Source organism: Medicago sativa, chromosome 6 (assembly GCF_051527215.1).
Source record: "Medicago sativa cultivar Bolivia chromosome 6, Bolivia_mono, whole genome shotgun sequence".
Lineage (NCBI taxonomy): Eukaryota > Viridiplantae > Streptophyta > Magnoliopsida > Fabales > Fabaceae > Medicago > Medicago sativa.
In genome coordinates this window covers 82,397,890-82,422,682 of record NC_140754.1, presented here as the reverse complement: position 1 = coordinate 82,422,682, position 24,793 = coordinate 82,397,890, and the positions used below count along the sequence as shown (strand labels likewise).

At 34.3% G+C, this 24,793-nt stretch overlaps 2 protein-coding genes across 2 annotated transcripts in view; both read left to right on the top strand.

The window, feature by feature from the left end:
- Positions 1 to 24,793, top strand: part of LOC146917395 (TMV resistance protein N-like) — a 90,560-nt gene that overhangs the window by 59,647 nt on the left and 6,120 nt on the right. The window lies entirely within an intron of this gene.
- Positions 6,590 to 17,993, top strand: LOC146917397 (TMV resistance protein N-like). The gene is made up of 10 exons (XM_085721875.1): positions 6,590 to 7,179; positions 7,423 to 7,651; positions 8,842 to 8,918; positions 9,189 to 9,220; positions 13,148 to 13,803; positions 13,985 to 14,203; positions 14,363 to 15,083; positions 15,200 to 16,064; positions 16,758 to 16,883; positions 17,551 to 17,993. Exons 1-8 carry the CDS (start codon positions 6,677 to 6,679, stop codon positions 15,976 to 15,978), a joined length of 3,216 nt encoding a protein of 1,071 aa, XP_085578001.1. The 5' UTR covers positions 6,590 to 6,676; the 3' UTR covers positions 15,979 to 16,064; positions 16,758 to 16,883; positions 17,551 to 17,993.

The following is a 24,793-nucleotide window of genomic DNA, read 5'->3' as shown; positions in this document are numbered from 1 at the left end:
TGGATCATGTCATATGTCCCCACAGTCTTTGTATGTCTTTGTTTTCTTTTAAATATACTTATCCTTTGCCTACATAAAAAGAAAAGAAAAAAGACTTCGTACCGTATTGTTGGAACACTAGTTAATTCTAGTGAAGAAAATTGGAAAGAAAAACACTATGAAAAAACTAGTGTGTGGGTGTGACTTAAAAATGTCCCACATTGAAGGGACACCCCAACTAGTAAGTGTTTATATATGGGAAAAGTGACCTCCAAGGGTGTGCCCTTGGGGTACCCAATTTTGTGAACGGGTGAACGCTTAAAAAAAAAAATTTATATATATTTTTTTTGTCACTTGAAAATGTTAAATTAATTAATTAATTAATTAATTTAATCATTATCCGTAAGCGCTACGCGTAACAAATAAATTTGTTACGACCCGACCCGATCCAAAAGCATATCCAGAAACTTCCGGATATATCCAATTAAGAAACAAAACGCGTTTGCTTAAGGATTAAGCAGACTTAATCCCCAAGTCACTCGTTTTTTGTTACAAACTCTCCCTATAAAAGGAGATCTCGCCCCATTTGATTCTTTACACCGAAAATTCACAGTCGATGCTTCCTGTGTTTTTTCCTCTCTTCTCCCTCCGACTTGTTTTTAACAAGTTTCTTCTGCTTCTACTCCTTTCTGTCCCTTCGGTATTAAGAGTGTTCTTAAGACCATAGTCCCTTGGTCTTAAGTTCATAGTCCCTTCGATAATATATGATTCTTCGGAATATAGAGTACTATTAAGATCATATTAAAGAATGATCTTAACAGTATATATATATTATTTTAAAGAGAAATGGTGGTATCACCATATTTGAGTGGTCGTAGTGCCATATTCATGTTTTGGAGAAGTTAGAATGGTGATAACACCATATTTGAGTGGTCTCAGCACCATAATAGAATGGTAATAATACCATATTAATTTGAACGGTTTCGAATAGAGCGGTTACGTACCGTATCGAGTGGCTTCGATCAAACGATTGAGCCATATTTTGAGGGTGTAATTCTCGAACGATTTTTCTACAGTGCAGTAGTTAATCGAACAGTTGTAGCTGGGCTTGTTTTATCCTGGAGGCGGCGTGGTTGATAGTCTACCTTGCACAACTTTGGGTAGTGCCACGAAACGTCTTAAAGAGAGTGACCTGGTCGTGACTCAACCTAGTAACAACTTCGGTAGATGATAGAATTTTGGAAATTCAAATTTAATAGTTTGGAAATCCAAAAAACAACAATTTTAAGACGTTTCGATATGCTATGTCTACCGGAGAAGTTACTTATTGAGGTTAAGTTGTCCCTAAATACATTAAGGATAAATCAAGCTATAGATTTACATCTTTCGAATGAAACGATGAAGTGATTGTTGTTTCAATCAACAACACTAAAAATTTATTTGATGAAAACAATAATTTGTTACAAAACAAATTATTAGTTACTAAAAATTTATTTGATGAAAACAATAATTTGTTACAAAACAAATTATTTGTTACAGAACCAAACAAGTTTAGTTTGTTACAAAACATAAAAAAATTGTTTGGAGCGGAAAATAAAATAATGCAAGGTTGTTATTTTGTTATGGTGAATTCTAAAAGTGTTTTGTTAAACATTGATATCACGTACTGGTTTTCAAATCTTTAACAAGAATTGATAAACATATGCATCGATCGCTTTACATAATCCAAACTTGTAAATATGCAATAAGGAAAATAAATGGAATTGTGAAATTCTATTTATGTTTAAGAAAGAATCTGAATTTCAGATTTCTATTGAATAAGACTGAGTTGACTCAGACTTAAAGAGAGACTTGTGTACCATGCACTCTTGTGGAAAAAGATTGAACTTTGATGGTATGTTAAAAATTAAATTCTCCTTCTATGTTATTAGTTGTGTGATTTTAATATTTGACATATCAAAATTGATCACGAACAAGTGTTTAATTTTTAAACTTGGGTAACTTGGACTTAATTCCGAAGTTATATAATTAAACAATTTTATTTATTGCAGTCAAGATATATGAATCAAAAGTTCATATAAATTAGAATTTAGAGGATATGAATCTCTAAACATAATGATATGTGTTAATTTGATGACACATAAATTAGAAATGATAAAATAATATTTTTATCATATTTATTGATGATTGTAAACTTTGGAAAAATAAAATTGATATGCTTGAATGTTCAATTTTTTATAACGAAAATTAAAATTTATAGAGTACCCAAGTCTAAGAACAAAAATTCTAATTGAGAAATTTTTGAAGAAAAGACAATCCAACTTGTCTTATTTTTCGAACTTGGGATTGTCTGGACTATATTAAGATCCTGGACCTCAAGAGAGTTGAACTCACTAGTAGAGCCTATGAATGTGTATTCATCGGGTATGCGATAAATAACGAAACATATAGGTTTTATGACCTAAATGTTAAAGTGATCATAGAATTTAAAAGATGTCGAATTCTATGTAAATATTTACCCCTTTAACTAAAGAATAGTGGGGGCACTAGTGGGGGCTCTAATGGGAGCACGACATTAGTGGGGGCAAAATAAATTTCCCTTTAAAAATTAAGAACTAGTGGGGGCACTATATCTAATCACATTCATGTAATTAGAAATAGTTATGAAAACATCATACAAGATGTTATAGAACCTCAAGGAGGTAAGAAAGCTAAAATTGCTAAAGAGTATGAACTTGGTTTATACATTGGAAGAAGATTCATTAAGCCTTAAAGAAGTTATATCCTCATTGGATGCTGAATTATGGCAAAAGCAATAAACGATGAAATGAATTTTCTAGAGTCTAACAAAACATGAAACTTGGTTGACTTGTCTCATAGTTGCAAAACCAATCGGTTGTATTTGATTTTTGAAAAAAAGGAACTAAAACCTGATGGTACGGTTGATGAATACAAGGCTTTCCTTGTAGTCAAAGGTTTTAGACAAAGAGAAAAATATAGACTTCTTCGACATTCATTCACCAGTCACTAAAATCATATCCATAAGAGTACTAGTCCCTTTAGCCGCCGTTTATAACTCGATAGTACTCCAAATGGATGTGAAAGTTGCCTTTTTATGGTGAACTAGAAGAACAAGTCTATATGGAACAACCTGAAAAATTTTGCAATTCATGGACAAGAAAACAAGGTATGTAAGTTAGATAATTATTTGAATGGTCTAAAATAAACTCCTGAGGAATGGCATGAAAAATTTGACATTCTAATGTTATCGAATGAGTATAAAGTGAATGAAAGTGACAAATAATATTTGCACGATCATATGTCTCTATGAAGACGACTTGCTCATATTTGATTTAAAGATTCATGTTATGAATGATGTGAAATCATTGTTTATCAACAACATTGATAAGAAAGACCTAAACAAAAATTGAAGTAATTCTTGGTTTCAAGATTACTAGATCAGAAAAGATAACTTTTTTGATAAATCTCACAAGTTGAGAATATCTTAAAGAAATGTAATTATTTCACCATAAACTTGCAATCACATATTATGATCCAAGTGTAAGAACACTTGAGATGGAATTAGAAAAACAGAATATACGAGCATCATTGGCAGCACTTAGGTATGCCACTGAATGTATTAGATCCGACATTGTCGATGTCGTGAAACTCTTGTGCAAGTTTACTAGTAGACGGATGAGAAGCATTGCCATGCTATAGAAAGAGTCATGAGGTGCCTTAAGAAGACTATGACTCTAAGATTACTTCACTAGGAGTAACATATTGAACCTAAATGGTACAAGATATAAAAATAGAACGTCTTTCAGATGAATATTTAGCGACTAGTGTTTGCACATTGAGCATCACTAGAGGAGTTGTTTGTTAAAACAAATGATATTGACTCAGTCCACTATGGAATGAATCTGAGATGAGAACACTAGAGAAAACTAGTGAAGAAGCAAGTTGGCTAAGATTTTTGCTAGCTGAAATCCCTTCATGGGAGAAACCGTTACCGGCTGTGTTAATTCATTGCGATAGTACCGCGGCTATTGCAAAGATTAAGAATCGTTATTACAATGGTAAGAGACGACAGATAAGGCGAAAACATAGCACGATTAGAGAGTGTATCTCTAAATGGAGCGGTTAGAGTTGATTTTGTACGTACGAATGAAAACTTAGCTGATCCTTTGACGAAAGGACTTAATAGAGAGAAAGTCCAAGAAACATCCAGTAGGATGGGACTAATGCCTATAGCCCACAAGTGATGGTAACCCGACCTACATGACTGGAGGTCCCAAGAAATAGGTTCAATGGGTAAAAACAAGTCATGAAGTGGTAGAACATGCTATGAGAGAAAGAATATAGAAAGCATGATCCTGCAGCGAAAGAAGGATGAGGTAATAGTAACTCTTAATGAGATCTATACTCTATGTTGAGTGGGGTACACAGCTACAGGAGTACCCTTGATAGACTCACCTATACGAATGTGGAACTTAGGCCAGTCCTATGGAATTTCGAGGCAGAATTCCTAGAGAATTCGTTAAAACCGGGATACACGTGCAGGGCCTTAAAACGCACGGGCTTTTAGAATACACCTATGAAAAGGTTTGTGTGTGGATTCTATGTCTGAGATAGAGTTCAATGCTGTAAGCAACTCTTGTTAAATCAGAATACCTTCCACTATGCTAAGGTTCAAGTTGTTGGCGACACCTTTGTATATTAGCAAATCTTATGGAAACGTTTTACGTTATTTCTCGAAACCATTTTGAAGTCAAGTGGGGGATTGTTGGAACACTAGTTAATTCTAGTGAAGAAAATTGGAAAGAAAAACACTATGAAAAAACTAGTGTGTGGGTGTGACTTAAAAATGTCCCACATTGAAGGGACACCCCAACTAGTAAGTGTTTATATATGGGAAAAGTGACCTCCAAGGGTGTGCCCTTGGGGTACCCAATTTTGTGAACGGGTGAACGCTTAAAAAAAAAATTATATATATTTTTTTTGTCACTTGAAAATGTTAAATTAATTAATTAATTAATTTAATCATTATCCGTAAGCGCTACGCGTAACAAATAAATTTGTTACGACCCGACCCGATCCAAAAGCATATCCAGAAACTTCCGGATATATCCAATTAAGAAACAAAACGCGTTTGCTTAAGGATTAAGCAGACTTAATCCCCAAGTCACTCGTTTTTTGTTACAAACTCTCCCTATAAAAGGAGAGCTCGCCCCATTTGATTCTTTACACCGAAAATTCACAGTCGATGCTTCCTGTGTTTTTTCCTCTCTTCTCCCTCCGACTTGTTTTTAACAAGTTTCTTCTGCTTCTACTCCTTTCTGTCCCTTCGGTATTAAGAGTGTTCTTAAGACCATAGTCCCTTGGTCTTAAGTTCATAGTCCCTTCGATAATATATGATTCTTCGGAATATAGAGTACTATTAAGATCATATTAAAGAATGATCTTAACAGTATATATATATATATTATTTTAAAGAGAAATGGTGGTATCACCATATTTGAGTGGTCGTAGTGCCATATTCATGTTTTGGAGAAGTTAGAATGGTGATAACACCATATTTGAGTGGTCTCAGCACCATAATAGAATGGTAATAATACCATATTAATTTGAACGGTTTCGAATAGAGCGGTTACGTACCGTATCGAGTGGCTTCGATCAAACGATTGAGCCATATTTTGAGGGTGTAATTCTCGAACGATTTTTCTACAGTTCAGTAGTTAATCGAACAGTTGTAGCTGTGCTTGTTTTATCCTGGAGGCGGCGTGGTTGATAGTCTACCATGCACAACTTTGGGTAGTGCCACGAAACGTCTTAAAGAGAGCGACCTGGTCGTGACTCAACCTAGTAACAACTTCGGTAGATGATAGAATTTTGGAAATTCAAATTTAACAGTTTGGAAATCCAAAAAACAACAATTGCACTAGCAAAAGCACACATAGTGAATAAGTGATTATCTTATTCCGACATTCCCTTACACCATATGCAATCTAACTCCTTAACCTCACGAATAACTCTACTCTTGGAAAGGTTCCCCTCTGTTGGAAGGCGATTCAAAATCAATTGCCAAGAGAAGACTAGTACTTTTGATTGGGCACAAATTTCTCACACCTTGGATGGTAATTAACTCGCCGCTTTAACACAAAGGTTGGATCTAATTAAAGGAGTTGGACTATCACAACATAGAGAACTAATATCTGAATTCCGACTATAAAAGGTGTCCATATTTAGTATCCAACACGACTAAAATAGAATTACTTTGGGTGAAAGGGTTCCTATGAAACAACAAAAAAAAGTCTTATGAAAATAGTTTATGATTAACTAATATTTACTTTTGATCTGTATATTATATCAATCATCACACCTTCAATATTGTTTCATAGTAAATAAACAGCACCCATAAAATAATTATTATAAACGTCGGCATCTACTTCCTGTCCGCTTAGAGTGTGAGACAATTATTATATTAATTAATGTGTGATAGAGAGTTGTTAAAATTGGCTTCTTTTTTATTATATTTTAACAGACTCCACACAAGTCACACGGAGGAGAAAAGGTAACGAAGTTCACACTTGCAATTTTTATATATACTGAGGCCAACAATAACATACACCTACTCATCCATATTCTATATTCTCAAACAATCCTCCTATCTTCCATTAATTTCTTCTCAATTCTCATGGCTATGCGATCACCTTCCTCTTCCTCTTCAATCTCATATGGATACACCTACCAGGTCTTCCTCAACTTCAGAGGCAGTGACACTCGTGACGGTTTTATTGGCCATCTCTACAAGGCTCTTACTGACAAGGGAATCCACACCTTCATTGATGATCGTGAACTTCAAAGAGGGGATGAAATCAAATCATCACTCGACAATGCCATTGAAGAGTCTAGGATTTTTATTCCTGTGTTTTCTATCAACTATGCCTCTTCTTCATTTTGTTTGGACGAACTTGTCCACATCATTCACTGCTACAAGACAAAGGGTCGTCTCATTTTGCCCGTCTTCTATGGCGTGGATCCTACTCACATACGACATCAAAGTGGGAGTTATGGTGAACATCTCACTAAGTACGAAGAGAGTTTCCAAAATAGCCAGAAAAGCATGGAGCGGTTGCATCAATGGAAGTTGGCTCTGACCCAAGCTTCTAACTTGTCTGGCTACCATTCTAGTCCTGGGTACTGCTCTTTACTTAATGCATGTTTTCCTTTTTGCATTCTATTTATTTAATTTCTATTCCTCAATAATACCATCTTAAATCATAAATGGCTAAAACCGTTTTTATTTACGTTTCTAAATAAGTATTAGTTGTTTATATGACAAAACAGTTAGAAACGTATAATATATTGAGTACATGCATGGATGTGATTGTGTGATGTTGTTACATACTATTACTAACTTGTACTATTTGACATGAATAGATATGAATACAAGTTTATCGCAGAGATAGTCAAATACATCTCCAACAAGATCAGTCACGTGCCCTTACATGTTGCCAATTACCCTGTTGGATTACAGTCTCAAGTACAACAAGTGAGATTGCTTCTTGATAATGGATCTGATGATGGGGGTCTGTTATACCCTAATTTTGGACCTAAAAATACTAGTCAATTTTTCTTTTCTTGCATTATAAGTCATTTGAACTGCCTCTGATCAATTGCATCCTTCTCTGCATTTTATTTCAATGTCATTTGCAAAATTCACATAAAAGGGTATTTTAGTCATTTCCTATGTTAAAATTTCTTTCAGTCTTTTAAAAATTTGTTTGAGTCCTGTCAAATAGTTTGAATAAGTCTTCATTTCAATTCTATGTCAAAATCCTTTTTTAATATTGCATTTGAAGTCATTTTGAGTCAGTTTTGCCCCTAGGGGCATTTTTGTCTTTTCATGTGTTAAAACCCTGTTTAAAATTCTAAAAATTGTCTCTGAGTCTTTTAATTCGCTTGTATAAACTCTTGCTTTAATCCCTTGTTAAAAAATCATTTTAAAATTGCATTTGAGTCGTTTCGAGTCATTTTAGTCCCTAGGGGCGTTTTGGTCATTTCACATAATATTTCTGATTCGTTTTAATCTGCTTTGTTGTTTTTAATCGTCTCATTTTACGTTAATTTTCAATTTACTTTTTCAATTCAATTTTAGTTTTAATTTTCATTTTAGTCCTCGCACTTTTGTTATTTACGTCTTAATCCCTTTTAAGTTTGTTAGAGTCCAAGTGCCATGTGTCCAAATGTTATTGGTTCTTAAAAGTTTGTTACAAGTCAAGTGCCACATGGCATTATTTCATTGGTCCAAGCTTACCACATCACCTATATAAGTCAAACCATGGTCAATTTTTCATTCACCAATCATTATTGCACAAAAATTCCAAAAAGAAAACAATAAAAAAATCCTTCTTCTCTCCCTTCTCTTCTCCCAACCGTAACCACCATAGCCTCCACCATAACAACCTTTTCTCTCCACCCTAACAAACTCCACCTCCACCCTTTAACCACCACAAACCACCACCTCCAACCATCCTAACAACCAAAAACCACCCTAACAAACTACTCCACCACCTCCAATCTCCAAAACCGCCACTCCCAAGCTCTTTCCACCACCATCGCCGCCGCAAAAAAAACCACAATCACTATCCAATCATTGCAACAGAATCGGTCCACCAATAACACAAAATTCACCGATTAAGAACAACTTTGAATCTGTTCAACAACACACCGCGCCATTTCGCACAAAGCTGAGATTGAAAGCACGAATCCAAGAACGAGGACGAATTGAAGCTTCAAAGGTTCAAACTGCGAAGAAAGAAGAAGAAAGATTTCGTTTCTGAGCCATAAACGATCCAGATCGAAGGGAATGAACCTAGATTGAGCTTTGGTGAAGCTTTCCGCATCCAATCCGTCGAATCTCCGATCCATTTCAGGTATTGCCGTTTTTCTTTCTTGGATTCGATTCATGACCTGTGTTGTACCTGTAATTGTGTTATGAGTTCAATTTGTTGCTGGCTTATGCATGATTCATTGTTCTTCATTTTCTTGTCGAATTCAAGTCTCAATCTGAATCATCAATGTTCATGTTTGCTGCGCATATGCTTGTGTACGTTTCTGTTGACGATTAAGTGAAGGGAAGTGTTGAGACTACATGATTCTGGTGCTATGTGTAATTGTCTTGTGCTATATGTTTAGATGTGAAGGTGGATTGATGAAAAATGGAGAAAACAGGGAGGTGAGTGATATAGTGAAAGAAAGCATAGATAAACTTTAGGAAGAAAGAGTAGAACACGTTTGTTAGAGAAGAAGAGATGATAACTTATTTCAATTTCACTACCCAAACCCATGACCCTGACCCATGTCACCTGGATCCAACCCGTTTTTTCCCTTTGGATTGGGCTTGGGGCCTTGTTTTCCTGCAGATTTCTTTTTCTTGGAAGTTTCTACTATTTTTAACACTGCTTTTGTTTTTCACACCTCTAGTTATGATCAAAACGCCTTGAAAAATTCTATAAAAAAATTTTACACATGTTCTTTGGTAATTTTGTGATGTTTTGTGATATCTTTTTACTGAAAAGCTTGATAAAAAATATTGTGACATTTTTTTGCATTGTTTCTTGATTTTTTACGTGGAAAACTTGTGAAAATTTTGCTTGATTTCGATTCCAATTCTTGAAAATGATTAGGATACATGTTATATGATTTTGTGAAGTTCGTTGCTACTGGTTTGAATGTGTCTTGCTGCATGTGTGTAAATAATGTCTAATTGCTTGCTTTGCAAATCTTGTTTGCGAATAAATAATGTAGATATGCTTAAATTCGCTCTCAAAATGTCAAGTTTATCATGATGCTTTGATCCTCATTCCAAACCCTGAGTTTATGCCTTTGGAAGATGTGTTGGATTATGAGATTTTTTTAGCCATTATGATTCTTGCGTTTTTGTGTTTGGATTTTAGCTATGTTTGCATTATTTTGGCTTTGTTTTGTGATTAATTCCTATGCCTTTGTTATAATATTTTACTTGCTTTATTTTTCTTGATATTGTCATGTGCTACTAACTCCTTTCATTTCATGTCTCATATTCTTCATAAGCATTCCCACTTCATGTTCCTCTCCATCTCATTTCTTGCACTTTAAGTTTCAATTTCATGCAAAATTAGAATGTAATAATTAGGAGTTCTTGTAATATTTTACTTTCATGCTTTTAATTCCTTGGCAAAGAGGCCATAGAATGTATCTAGGGTATGATGTAAAGGACAATGGACTCTAATGATGTACACCGACACAAGCACCGACACATGCACACACCTCACATTTAGATATAGCTAGAATATGCATGTTTAGATGTATGTTTAGGATTGTATGTTTAGATGAATGCCTAGGACTTATACTTAGAAAAAACCAATTTTCCAAACAAATGTGAACAACTTCACTCAAATCTTTTCCAAATAAACCTTGGGATCCAATATCCCATTGAATTTTCCTTTTGTTTTCTTAATCAAAAATCCAATGAAAATAATCATACTTTGACCTCTTTTGCAAATGACTAATTCAACCTCACAATTTTTCAATCTCATGCCCTTGAGGCCTCTTTCTATTCTTCAAACTCTATTTTTTTTCAAACTTAAAATCAACCAACAAAAACAAAAACATTTTTGAGAGAGAACTACGGTGGATTTGATCCCTTAATCGGGTACGTAGGCAAGGAACAAAATTCCTTCAATTCAACTAAAATAAAAATCCAAAAACATTCTTCTCCCTCCAATTCTTCACTTAGAACATCCTTAGGTTTAAACATCTTTCAAAATAGCATTTAAAAATAAAGCGCACGCGTAGAAATTAAAGACGGTTCCTATAGGTTACTATAGTCGTTATGGGTGCCTAACACCTTCCCGTAGCGAAAACAACTCCCGGACCTCGATTCTCAAGGGTTTTGCTTACTTTTTCCCTTCCCAAGAAAAAATAAGATATCACCGGTTTAAAAGGTTCAAACGTAATCAATGTTTGACACCCGAAAACCAAGATAAAACAGCTGGCGACTTCACTGGGGAGATTCGAGAGTTACGCCTAGTCTTTATTTCCACGCTTGCGCTTGTATTTTTACTTGCTTCTTTCCTATGTGAATAAATGTTTAATTTCTTGCAAACGTGTGGGGTGAGAATATCAAAAGTCCTGCACCCGGGCTGAGTGAACTTAGGATTTAGGAGGGATATAATCGACAATTCATTCCGGGGGTTGCCTCGTGTTTTGGATTATGCGATCAATCCCACATAGCTGAGGCATTTTGGGGGTGATGTTGTCGGCGCGTGTTGTCGCGTTTAGGCACTTTGCTTCTAATTGTTCTGTGACGCTATGGACCGTAGATAACCAAACCCATCCATGGCCATTTTCTAGGATGTAGTGCGGAGGCTAAACCGAGTGTTTTCTCGAGTTTTAGTCGTCACGCGATACTACACTCAAGCTAGACCTTCTTATGTATAATCATGGCGCGAGTGTTGTCTCGTGGCACCATGAGATACGTCGGAGAGGTTGCAACTTGGGAACCTTTTTAGAACCCGGTTACTATTATCCTAAAGCCCTAGTTTCACCGGACACCGTGTCCACCCATGACTCCTCGACTTTGAACTTCAACCCCCATGTTTTCTCCGAACTTGAACATAATCATGCATTCATGCATACATGCATTCATGCATAAACCTTTTTATCATGCATTGTTATCGAAGGGCTTAGACAAATTGGATTTGTAAACATTGTAGGGATGAAGATGACTAAGTCCTACAAGTTCAAGGAAGTGGATTTGGTTAGTTTGAGAGATTTGGCACTCAAGATTGAGGATCCGACTGGCTTCCGACATCGTTACGGGGCTTTACTTCCTATTCTTCATACTAATGTGGATGAGAAGCTTGTGCACACTCTAGTGCAATTCTATGATCCGAAGAATCGGTACTTTACTTTTCCAGACTTTCAGTTGGTGCCTACTCTAGAGGCTTATTCTCACTTGGTGGATCTGTCTATTGCTAAGGGGGTACCCTTTGCGGGACTTGAGAATCCTCCTCCTCCATTGGTTATTGCTAAAGATCTCTATCTCAAGACTACCGATGTCTCCAAGAATCTTGTCACTAAAGCACGCATCCGAGGGTTCACTTCAGAGTATCTTCTTTGGAAAGCCAACCTCAATACCACTTGTCAGGACACTCTTGAGGCTATTCTTGCACTTCTCATCTATGGGCTTATTCTCTTTCCGAATCTTGATGGCTTCGTGGACATGAATGCTATTATGATCTTCCACTCCAAGAATCCGGTTCCTACTTTGCTAGCTGACACATACCATGCTATTCACGATCGTTCTAACAAAGGTCGTGGATACATTCTTTGTTGTGTGCCTCTCCTCTATAGGTGGTTTATTTCGCACCTTCCGCAGTCTTTCCACGACGATCCGAGGAATTGGTCTATTTCACAGAGGATTATGGCTCTCACTCCTAATGAAGTGGTTTGGCTTACTCCCGCTTCTAGAGTTAAGGAAATCATCTTTGGTGGTGGAAAGTTTCTTAATGTACCTCTTCTTGGTACCCGGGGTGGAATCAACTATAACCCGGAGCTCGCCTTGCGACAGTTTGGTTTCCCGATGAAAGATAAGCCCATCAATCTTGCTACAGCTCCTTACTTCTTTCACTACTCCAATGCTCCCACAGGAATCAGAGAAGATTTCATGCAAGCTTGGACTAAGCTTCGGAAGAAAGAGGTGAAGCATATGGGTGTAAGGTCCGGTGTTGCTCACGAGGCCTATACACAGTGGGTGATAAACCAAGCTGAGGAGATTGGTATGCCTTACCCCTCTATGAGATATGTGTCTGCATCTGTTCCCACCATGCCTTTGCCTCTACTCCCACCTACCCAGGAAATGTATCAGGAGCATCTAGCTATGGAGAGTCGGGAGAAGCATCAGTGGAGGGCTAGATACTATGAGGCTGAGAACTTGATCATGACTTTGGATGGAAAAGATGAGCAGCAGACTCATGAGGTCTTAACACTGAAGAAAGAGCTAGCTAAGGCTAAGAGAGAGATTGAGGAGAAAGATAGGTTGCTTATGAGAAACTCCAAGAGGGCTAGAGGTGCCCATGACTTCTATGCACGATACTGCGACTATGAGTCTGAGTCTGAGGACATGATTGGTTCGGATGTGGAAGCAGAGTCATCATTACCACTCGAGACAAGCACTTACTAACCTGTCATAGGATAGAAAGTACGCATGAAGTAGAAGGACTGTATGGGACTGAAGCTCTTGAATTGTTGAGGTGGATGGCTTTTAAGAATAACAAAGTACCTTCAATTTATGAAGACGTTTTAAACCGTGCAGTTTCATATGCTTCGGGTCTTCCCTTAGTTTTAGAAATAGTGGGTTCCAATTTGTTTGGAAAGAGGATAGAAGAATGGAAGGGTACATTAGATGGATATGAAAATATTCCTGATAAAAAGATCCACGAGATACTTAAAGTAAGCTATGATGCTTTGGAGGAAGAGCAGCAAAGTGTCTTTCTAGACATTGCTTGTTGCTTCAATGGAGGTGGATGGTGGGAGTTTGAAGATATACTTCGTGTTCATTATGGCCATTGCATAACACATCATCTAGGAGTGTTGGCTGAAAAATCTCTCATTAAGTTTACTTACCATTCGGGAACTATTAATGATGTGAGATTACATGACTTGATAAAGGACATGGGTAAAGAAGTCGTCCGACAAGAATCACCTAAAGAGCCTGGAGAACGAAGTAGGTTATGGCGTCAAGAAGATATAGTTCATGTTTTAAAAGAAAACACTGTGAGTAAAATTGATATTTATGCTCAATTTGTTAATCAGTTTTAATACGAACTTGGTTTTTTTTTTTTGGGACTAAATATGACCATCTCATACTAGTATTTTTTTTCTACTTAATTACATTTAAATTTCTCTATATCTTATTTTTATTGTGGTTGATTCATGTTTTTTTTTTCGTTAAAAGGGAACTAGCAAAATTGAAATGATATATATGAATTTCCATTCAATGGAATCCGTAATAGACCAAAATGGAAAGGCTTTTAAGAAGATGACAAAACTGGAAACACTTATCATTAAAAATGGCCATTGTTCTAAAGGTCTCAAGTATCTTCCAAGCAGTTTGATAGCATTGAAATGGAAAGGATGTTTATCAAGGTCTCTATCGTCTAGTATTTTAAGCAAGGCAAGTGAAATAACTTCATTTTCTTGTATATATTTATAAATTTACAATGATTTCTTTTTCGCCAACAAAAATGAAATAACTATGAAAGTATAGTTTTTGCTTTTTAACGCAGATTTCTTTTTACAATGATTTCTTTTTCGCCTCCTTGTGTTTATGCAGAAGTTCCAGAATATGAAAATCTTGACATTGGACGTATGTGAATACTTAACACATATACCTGATGTCTCATGTCTTCCAAATTTAGAAAAGTTATCTTTTGAAAATTGTGAGAATTTAATTTCAATTCACAATTCGATTGGACACCTAAATAAACTTGAAATCTTAAGTGCACATGGTTGCATCAAGCTCGAGCATTTTCCACCCTTAGGGTTGGCATCTCTTAAGAAATTGGAACTCTCTTGGTGTAAGAGTCTCAATAGTTTTCCAGAATTATTATGCAAGATGACAAATATCAAACAGATTGAGTTAAATGATACTTCCATAGGACCATTGCCATCTTCATTTCAAAATCTCAGTGAACTTTGTACCTTATCACTATTGGAATGTAGAATGCTGAGGTTCCCTAAACATAATGATAAAATGTATTCAATAGTGTTTTCAAATGTGACAGAGCTTAATCTCAATGATTGCAACCTCTCAGATGAATGTCTCCCAATACTTCTCAAGTTGTTTGTTAATCTGACAACTCTAAACTTAACGGATAAAAATTTCAAAATTATTCCTGAGTGCCTTAGTGAATGTCACCATCTTAAGCGTCTTGATTTGTATCAATGCACATCTCTTGAGGAAATTAGAGGGATTCCGCCAAATCTTGAAGAGCTGTATGTTTATGAATGTGAATCATTGAGTTTCTCAAGTAGAAGGATGTTAATGAGTCAGGTTTGTTGTTGTTTTTTATTGCACTATAGTATTTGACATCTTTTATGGTATATTATATATATATTTATATTTGATAATGTGTAATATATATATTTGTATTTCATATACCCTAACGGAAACTGCATGAGGCTCGATGCACTCTTTTTAATTTCCCAAACGGAACAGAGCAGCGGATACCAGATTGGTTTGAGTACCAAAGCAGGGGACCCACAATTTCTTTCTGGTTTCGTAAAGAAATTCCTTCTATTACTTTTATTATTATTCTTCCGGAAGACAGTGATTGGGTAGCTCAATCAAGAGTCAAATTATTTGTGAATGGATGTGAAATTGAGAGATATATTTATTACCACTTTGGCTATGTTTACTGGAACCATACAACTTTGTTTGATATGAGATTGAAGAGATTGAATGAACTCTGTAAAAGAAAACATGAGTATGATATGGACAAAGGACTTTTGAAAAATGAATGGATCCATGTGGAGATGAAGTTGGATGATTGGGGTTTGAATCTTATTAGTGAGGAAGAGAAGAATAAAATATTAAGCAGTGTTCAAATGGGAATCCACGTGTTAATGGAGAAAACCAACACGGAGGAGGAGAATGTGGTATTCACAGATCCTTATCTTAAAAAGATAAAATTAGTTGACTATCTCAATTATAGCAATAATACATCATTATCACAATTTGTGCCTCCTCTAAAAAAGCAAAGATTGGTGGAAGTGAGAGTTTCAGAGATAGAGGAGGAGGAGGAGGAGGGTTTTAGTAGAAAGAGAAAAATAGATGAAGATATCAATGCTTCATTGCAACAACAGGATTTGACGAAAGAGGAACAAAGAAAGACGTGGGGTACATTCCTTTGTCTAGGTGCATCAAAAAGCAACACTGATGTTGATTAAGCAGAGCACAAGATGAAAAAAAGATGTTGGGTACATTCCTTGGTTTAGGTACATCATAAAGTTAACTTTCAATCTCAACATTGGAGGTTTGTGGTTTGCTGTTTACAAATGTTGATTAATTTCTGTATATAGTCAATTAAAAATTTGTTGTTTCTAGTTGGAGAAATTTTTCAAATGATGAGACATGAATTAATTTTTTCTGGATGATGTTTGTGCACTCTTAAAATATTGTTTCAATTTACTTTGGAGGATGCTTTGTAGACAAACACTTCTTATTAACGGCTTGTCCGGTGTCCGACATGTGTACGTGTCCGACACCAACACATGTGATTACATTCAAATATGTTATTTTCTTAAATTTTTGCTGGTGCCATATCCAGTGTCCGTGCTTCATAGCGGGGACATTTTTTCGCTCATAATTGATTGAAATTTTAGAAATTATAAATGAAAACATTTTACACATAGAGCTTAACAATTTTGTTTTTTTCTCCGTCCCATTGGTTCAAATTGTCGAATTGAAGATTCTCAAAGAGATTGCAACTGCTTAAAATTCAATAAGTAGACTGCCTTATTCTACATTTTACCACTTTAAGCTTATAAAGTTGGCATTTGATGTTGAAGTCTTAATGAGTATTGTAAAGATTATGAAAATTTAGGCTAGTTTTCCCCTTCTATTTATTTATTTTTGAATAGTGGGATTGAATGGATCTTTTGAGTTAAGTAGTTAATAGCCTAAACACAGTTTAATGGTTAACTAATATCAATCTTCTCTATAGCAGCAACCATCTCTCAGGGCCTCCAGCTGCATCCCATCAGTCCAGAACTTCTTAAAGGTGTAGTGAGCTTGGCAAATTTCACGCAAAATCTAATAAATTGTGGTGATTCCCAAATGAATGTTGTTACAAGTAAGATCCTTATACTTTGAAACCATAATGCTTTTAATCATAATCTTTATGAAAGATCTTTTGAAAAAGATTTTTATGCATGACTTTTCATTTCTTAAGGTGTATGAAGACCGTTATAAAAATGTGTATCTTTAGTCCAACAGGTCCAATTAGATACAAACTTCAACTTGAAAAAGACCGTTAATGTAAATGTGTAGCTTTTGTCCCACAGGTCATCTTATATCGCAGTGAAATAGATAGTTCAAAGAATTAAAAATTGTAAAAAAAAAAAAAAAAGAAATATCTCTTGTGGAAACATTTATATGTATGAACTAAATGGTATAAAGAAGCCTTTTCCTATCAAATTTTGTTTTGATTTGGCAAATGGAAGTGGCGAATTTCGTTTCATAACTCAGTTTTGTTTTTGTACTTCCAATAGAAAGAATTAATTTTCTTTTTTAAGTCTTACTGGTACTCCGTTTCTCTATAATGTATCTCTTGAATTAATATTTCCTTTATTCATCCGACTAATAAATATTTTCAAATGAATTTCATTTTAACTTCTCATTTTGAACGTAACATGTTAGAATTTTTTGTTTTCTGCATAAGGAAGTTATGTTTCAAATTCGGGCAACTTTTCTCTAACCGATACCAAGCATTTACGTGTTCTTTGACTGTACGTTGTCAGGAAAGCATCTGTAGTCATATGGCTATTTGCATTGTCATGTGACATGTCTAGAGATTGCTCGCACCACATAATCCGTTGGTTGTTCGAAACGGCAGTGAGTAATGCTATGCTTTGCAGCTCAGTTATAATGGTTACAGAGCTTTGAGAATTTCAATCTTAGACACAAACTGGAATCCTTATAGAAAGAGTAAAGCAGATGAAGATCCGAACTCGGAAATTTCCAAGACAGAACTAATGTAGCAGCAACAACACTGTATGGCTCTTGTTATTAACAAGGTATTCTTGTGTAAAAACACTTTTCTGCCAAATCAGTTTTCTGAGACAGAACTTGTGTCGCAGCAACAGCAAATGTATGTATGATTCTGACAGATGGTTCATCTCAAATCTCTATTCAATATGTGAACTTCCATTTCTCAAATAAAGTGTTTGACTATTAATTACAACTAGACTTTGAATATTCGTCTAAAAAAGTATTGTAAATATAATATTGTAATATCTTTTTAAATATAATTATAGGGCAACATCTCATAATTTATGGCACGTAGCACAGTAGTTGGACATAAACGACCAAAAGTGGTTAAAAATACCACGTCCAAAGAGAAAAACCATTAACTGGAGCTGCTAAAAAACTAATTTCTGCAAAAAAATTAAAGCGATATTGACATTGAACCAAACTGGTTTGTAAATCCAAATGGTGAAAGAACATTAATTTTGAATGAATTATGGGGGTAACCAACATATCAGTTTCTATTTCATGACCTGTACATATTGGCTGCGGACAGATGCAATACCATGTCGCAGAAGCGGATGTAGGCGGGAAACACATGGGTTTGGCGCTGGTGCTGGCGGCGAAGTCTAGATGGGAATGAGCACATAATGGTGGCAAATTTACAGATGCAGCAACCTGTATCAGATGTTTCTAAATGGTTACCGAAGAGTGCAACAGGTTCTCTTTGAAAGAATGTTATCAAGAGACAAGAGCAGTGAAATTTGTGTTTTCGCAATGATTTAAATGATGAATTATTGAAGGTAGTGCAGAGATTATGGCTCATATCAGTGCCATAAAAAAATTGTATTTCGTTGGATACTCTTACAAGATAGACTTCAAATTGGCTCAATTGTGAGGATTCCTTATGAACATTCCTAGACGTGATCCCTCAAACTTTCGATCCCGGTCAAATGTTCGCAGTTCCACTTGCTAATGCAGTGGCGGAAACATTACAACACCCGACCTTCAGCTTCAATATTCCGGTGGTGATTTCCGGGCTCCGGCAATTGCTGTCTCACTTTTTCTCCTCTGTTGCTACCAATGGATAGAGGAAATTTTTGAGTTTTCAGCTTCTTGCACACTTTCTCTTCTATGGAGACTATTTCATATAGGAAATAAGCGTAAGACATGGATGAAGACTGTTCTTTTGGTGATCACATGAGTATCATTTCGGCACAATCACAATGTATTGTTTGTCCTTGCTGCATTTTCAACCAGTAAATATGCTCTAGTCACTATTTGTTCCTCTTATCCACAATTTAATTAATGTCTATATAATGTCAGGTTGTGCGTCCAACATGTGTTTTTTTGCTGCAAAAACAAGAAATCAGGATGTGGCTATGCGACAAAGTAGAAAACGCAAATTGGTTTGAATCATTTCAGTTTTTAGCTACAGACTGTCAACACAATTTCCTCTAACAGAAGCATTAAGAAGATTTGTTCTCTTAATGGCAAAATATTGAAACCTTTTAAGTTTGAATAAATATGTATTAGTCATTCATTTTAAATTAAGTTGTTAGTATATATTCTGAAACCTTTTTATGTTTGGATGTTATGCATTCTGGCCCACTTGAAGGTTTGTTGTATATCTGAGTGACCACTTGAACATTCTATAGAAGAAAATATATATTTATTCAACTGCTATAGGCATACGGAAAAGGAATTCCTGAAAATGATTAGTTTGTATGTAGTTGAAATTTACATGTTCGGATATAAAAGCTTAATCAAGACAATTTGGGATTGATTTCTCTTTGCATTCCTTTACTTTTATTAGTTTGTTGTCCTTAGGAGCTACCCTAAGGTCTCAAACACAAACAGCTTGTAAGACTTCACCTCAAAAGCTTGTTCGGTGTCGAACACTAATACATGCAGTGTCGGCATGGCAGTTTCGTGTCCAGTGAACGTATTTGTCTCGGTCCTTCATAGAGAAGAATGAAGTATTTTCAAAGATTGTCCTAAACCTGCATGTTAAAAATGAAACGCAAGTGCATTGCAGAGTGGTAAACTTTTATATCAAATCCTTGACTTCATTGCACAAGTGTTTGTTGCAATAATTTTGTTATACAGTAAACTTTTATATCAAAACCTTAAGTCAACCAATCAAATAGCTAATAAGATAATGTATTATCTAGGGTTAATGTCACAGACCTGCATGTTAAAAATGAAACAACAAATAAAATGAATTTCATGAAAGTTAATAATGCATATTGTTTGAAGTGGGGAGATATTGTGATTGAAACTCAGACAAAAGGAATGATGGAAAGTTTAGAGGGAGCACGGAAATTTGTTGTGATGTTCTTTAAAATAAATGTGCTTTTCGGTAAAAGGACGGCGTTGTTCTGTTTTTGTTCATGTTATGATTGTTGTTATTTTTAATTCTGGAATAAGACTTGCCCGTTGCCGGATTTCAAATTATTCTTGTCTTATTTTGTGGTAATTTTTTAAGTAAAGTTAAAATATATGAAAAGAGATGGTAATAAAAGAATCTCTTTAATTAACCATGTACAGATACATCCTCTTTTATGAGAGAAGCACTCGAAAAAGAAGAGGACGAGCCAAACACGTTAATGAATACCTTTTTCACCCTGAACACAAGAGAGGCTTGACGACTATATTTAGTGTCTCAGTTGATTGACTTATATGGTGAGAAGATGTCTCAATCGAAAGTTTTTAAGTAAAAAACACAACCTAGGATTTCTCCTGTTCCGAGTTAAATCGGATAAGCCACTGCTGGTTCTTAGTATCAGATTTCTTTAACTTCTATATTTAACAGATATGCATGTTAATTGCTAGGGTCTGTCCTTTCTTGTTGGCTTCTGGCTTATACATATTTGTGTTTGAGCTATATTAATTTGATACAAAACGTAGCAAAGAATTTTGACAACAATTGGGGTGACATATAAATCATATATCTCACCTGACTCATGTCATATCCTGTCTGTCTAACCTATAAACATATGAATAATTTAAGTATTACATACACTTTACACTTTAACAAATGAGGTTTAAAGTATTACATATTGAAACTTGCTGTATAATTGATAAAAATTTCACTAGCTTATAAGCACACACGAGATTTACGATGAGGTTAATGCTTAGTTTTGGCATGATACAAAATCATTTTGTTGAGTAATAAATATTGATCTTCTCTGTTGCAACAATATTTAATAGGGAGCAAAAAATGATTTTTTTTTTGCTTCTGCCCCTACCACCAAAAAAATTGATATGTCTTACTTTAGTTGAAAACTATTGATGCAAATACCCTGTTCTCCAATTGAATTGGCGAGCATAACATATTGCAGGTTTTTTATGAATTATACAAATGAAATGGCGAGCATGTGCATTTTTTGTTAAGTTTTTTTTTTTTTTGTTCTTTATTTGAAATGGTGAACAAGCCATATTTTTTTTTAAGGTTTTTTTTGTGTTCAATTTTTAAAATGGCGAATTTTTTTCATCCTTCTTTGTTGATTATCCTTTTTTGTGCTCAAGGCGTGATTATCCTTTTAATCTTTCAATATGCAAATTTGTTGATTTGATTAGTTAACACAAGATGTGATCATATGACGGTGGAGTTTTGATTCGATTACTTGTCTTTTAATTCATCATATGTTCTTCATTGTGCAAGTCCAAGAACGGTACCCGTTGAGGGCTTTAATATTTAAAAAAAATCAATGGCATGCTCGCCATTTTTAAAATAGAACAGAAAAAAAATTAAAAAAATGCACATGCTCGCCATTCTATTTGTAGAACTCAGAAAAAGCTTGCAAGTTCCTGCAAATTCACACTAAAATATGTTATGTTCGGCAATTCAATTGGAGAACAGGGACATTTGTATCAATAGTATTCAACTAAAGGCACACATATCAATTTTTATTGTAATAGGGGCAGAAAAAAAAATATTCGCAAAAAATTGTGTCCCCCTTTATTTAATAGTTTATATTTTTTGTATTGTTTAGTTTTATCCATTTTTAATTGGATCCTAACACTAACTATATCGTTAAAACTTAACAACGAATCTACAAGAGGTGGATCAAACACCAAATATAGATATAAAGTTACTGTATAGACTACAACATTTATTAGATTCCAGTTTTGACTAAGAATTACAGCTGGAGATGTCAATTTGGTAGATGAGATTAAATATCAGAAAGACTTTTGAGGTCCAAACAAAATACAAGTTTGATTTTTTAGGGCCCCCACATTTGTTTACAGAAGATAGGAAGGTTAGCAGCCAACACTCATTGGATTTAGTTCCACATCGGATAAATAAGATTCTTGAGAAGAGTTTATATAGAGGAGGACACTCCTCGTTTTACAAGTTGATTTTGTAAGGATGAGTTAGGTCCCATAATTCGCAGCATTACTTATTAAGCTCAGCATTACTTATTAAGCTGTTTGATTTTTAAGTCTAAATTTCTAAATATTAAGCTGTTTGATTTTTAAGTCTAAATTTCTAAATATCTATCATCATTTCTTTTTCCAACCTTTACGACTCAAAAGTCTAAATTTCTAAATATCATCATTTCTTTTTCCAACCTTTATGATTAAAAAATTAACAATGAAAAATAGGTCATAAGTTAGTTCAAAAAAGAGAATCATTATTTAGTGTTTTTAAGCTATGTATTTTTGTGGTCTAATCACATTATGCTTCCCACAAACTGTACCTTTTTTTTTCTTCTTCTTTTAAGACATTCACATTGATTTACAGCATTACATTGAAAGAGGAGGTAGAAAAAGTGATGGTTATTTTACCGAAGATAGGAAATAGGAAGGAAGTCTCACAGGGTTCTACAACAATAGAAGGAAAACTAGGGACATAAAAATGGGAGAGATAATATTATGCGTTTTTATACATTAGTTAATAAACTAGCCAGCAAATTTATTATGAGATATATACAAAAAATATGACATTGTTAGTACAAAAAAAGAAATAATAGTTGTGCATAAAACAAAATGATATCGAATACATAATAAAGGATGAAGTAAATATATACAATGTCACTATATTTTGATGTATATTTTTTAATAAAAATTAATTAACCGAGAATTAATATTAATAATCGGAACAATAATTATCATTTTACAACTGTTCAATATAAAATTTAAGCTTTGTCCTTTAAAATTATATAGTCAAACTCTTACCATAAACTAACATCACTTGAGATTTTAATGTTTAAATAACACAAATGATGAAGAGAGTAGGATACAAATATTTCTATTATTACTATTATTCTGCTTCTTAAATTTCCTATTCTTATCTGAGTTTGGAGTCCACATAACAACTACATTTATTTTTATTTCATATACTGTTATTTTACTCCCTTTCAAGTTTTCTAATTTTTTTAGGACGATTAATGACTGGCACGAGGGCAACAAAAATAATGGTTCTTCAATGATTTTCACTAAAGAAAAAGTTGAACGATAATTGATAAGGGGAGTGGTGGGTGGGAACCATGAAATGATGAAAAGGATAAAATAGTGAGCAAAGAACCATGTGTCCCCCATTGAGATGCTTTAGGGTAATATAAAATTCGGAAATGCAAAGGAATGTGTTTGAGACTCTTTGTTAAAGAATTTAAAATGAAAACATTGTATTGAAAATTGATGAAAAATGATATATTATATTTTTTTTAAGTTAAAATTTTGTTGTTTGTAATGAATTTTTTAATTGTTTGAATAATGATTTAAGGGTACTAGTTAGTATAACCTTAAAAAAAAAACTATATATAAAAGTTATTAGGTTATTTAGACAACACTTTCGGAAGCTAAAAATAATGTTATAAATTTTCTAATTTTTTATTTTTTTAACTGATGAAGCATAATAATAAGAGAAGTAATAATTTATTTGTAGTCTAAAAAGATGTTATAAATATTCGAATTTTCGGTCTGTTTTTTCAAAACGATCTCACACACACACATACACACACACACACACACACATAGATATATATATATATATATATATATATATATATATATATATATATATATATATATATATATATATATATATATTGAGCCATATGAGTATTTTGTGAACAATGCAAAGAGTTCACTTTCTTCCACTTCGGATTGTAATTTCTCCTTTCTAAAATCTGATTATCTCAATTTATGCAATGATGTTTTTATCTATATTCTCTTTCATTTCTATTTTTATGTTTAAACATATCATGTGCTAAACTAGTTTTGTTTCCATGATTGGTTTCTTCCAACATTTAAGCTTCTTTTAAACAAGTTGTTCAAACTCTAATCTGTAAAATGTAACTTGATCAACTATTTTCTTCCCAAGTTCCATGAGCTTGAGAGACGGAAAAAAAAAAAAAAACTACTTGTTTAATGTGTTCTGGACCGGCTAAAACCCTTAGGCCAAAAATTCCACATTTGGCAAGATTACTTGCAACACACCCTTTCTCCGTGTCGGGGGGGGGGGGGGGGGGGGGGGGGGGCTGTTCGGAGAAACAAAGATTAGTTCAAGCGAACCTATATAGTATATACTTTTTTTTTTTTTTTATTGTTTAGTTTTGTCCATTTTTTTAAATTAGGTTCTATAACACTAATTATTTATCATTAAAACTTAATGAAGAATCTACAAGAGGTGCTTGAAACTCCCAATATAATACAGAAATGTTACTAATACACACAAAAGTATGTTAAAAAGTCCGTTAAAAATGATGCTTTAGTTTTAGCATTCAACTAAATGATGCTTTAAGACATTCACATTGTTTTAAGAAATTACATGGAAGAAGGATAGTAAATGGGAAGGATGTTTCCTTCTTGGTAAAAGTGTAGAACCAAAGAAAAGCATGTGACATAAAATTGGGGACAGAATATTAAGCTTTTTTATGAGTTAACTAAATAGCTAGCAAGTTTAACATGGATATTAAGCTGGACATTTTTATGTTAGTACAGTTGGATAGCTAATCTTGTTGTTAACTAACTAACTAGCTAGCTAGTTTAAAATGAAAATACTATCAG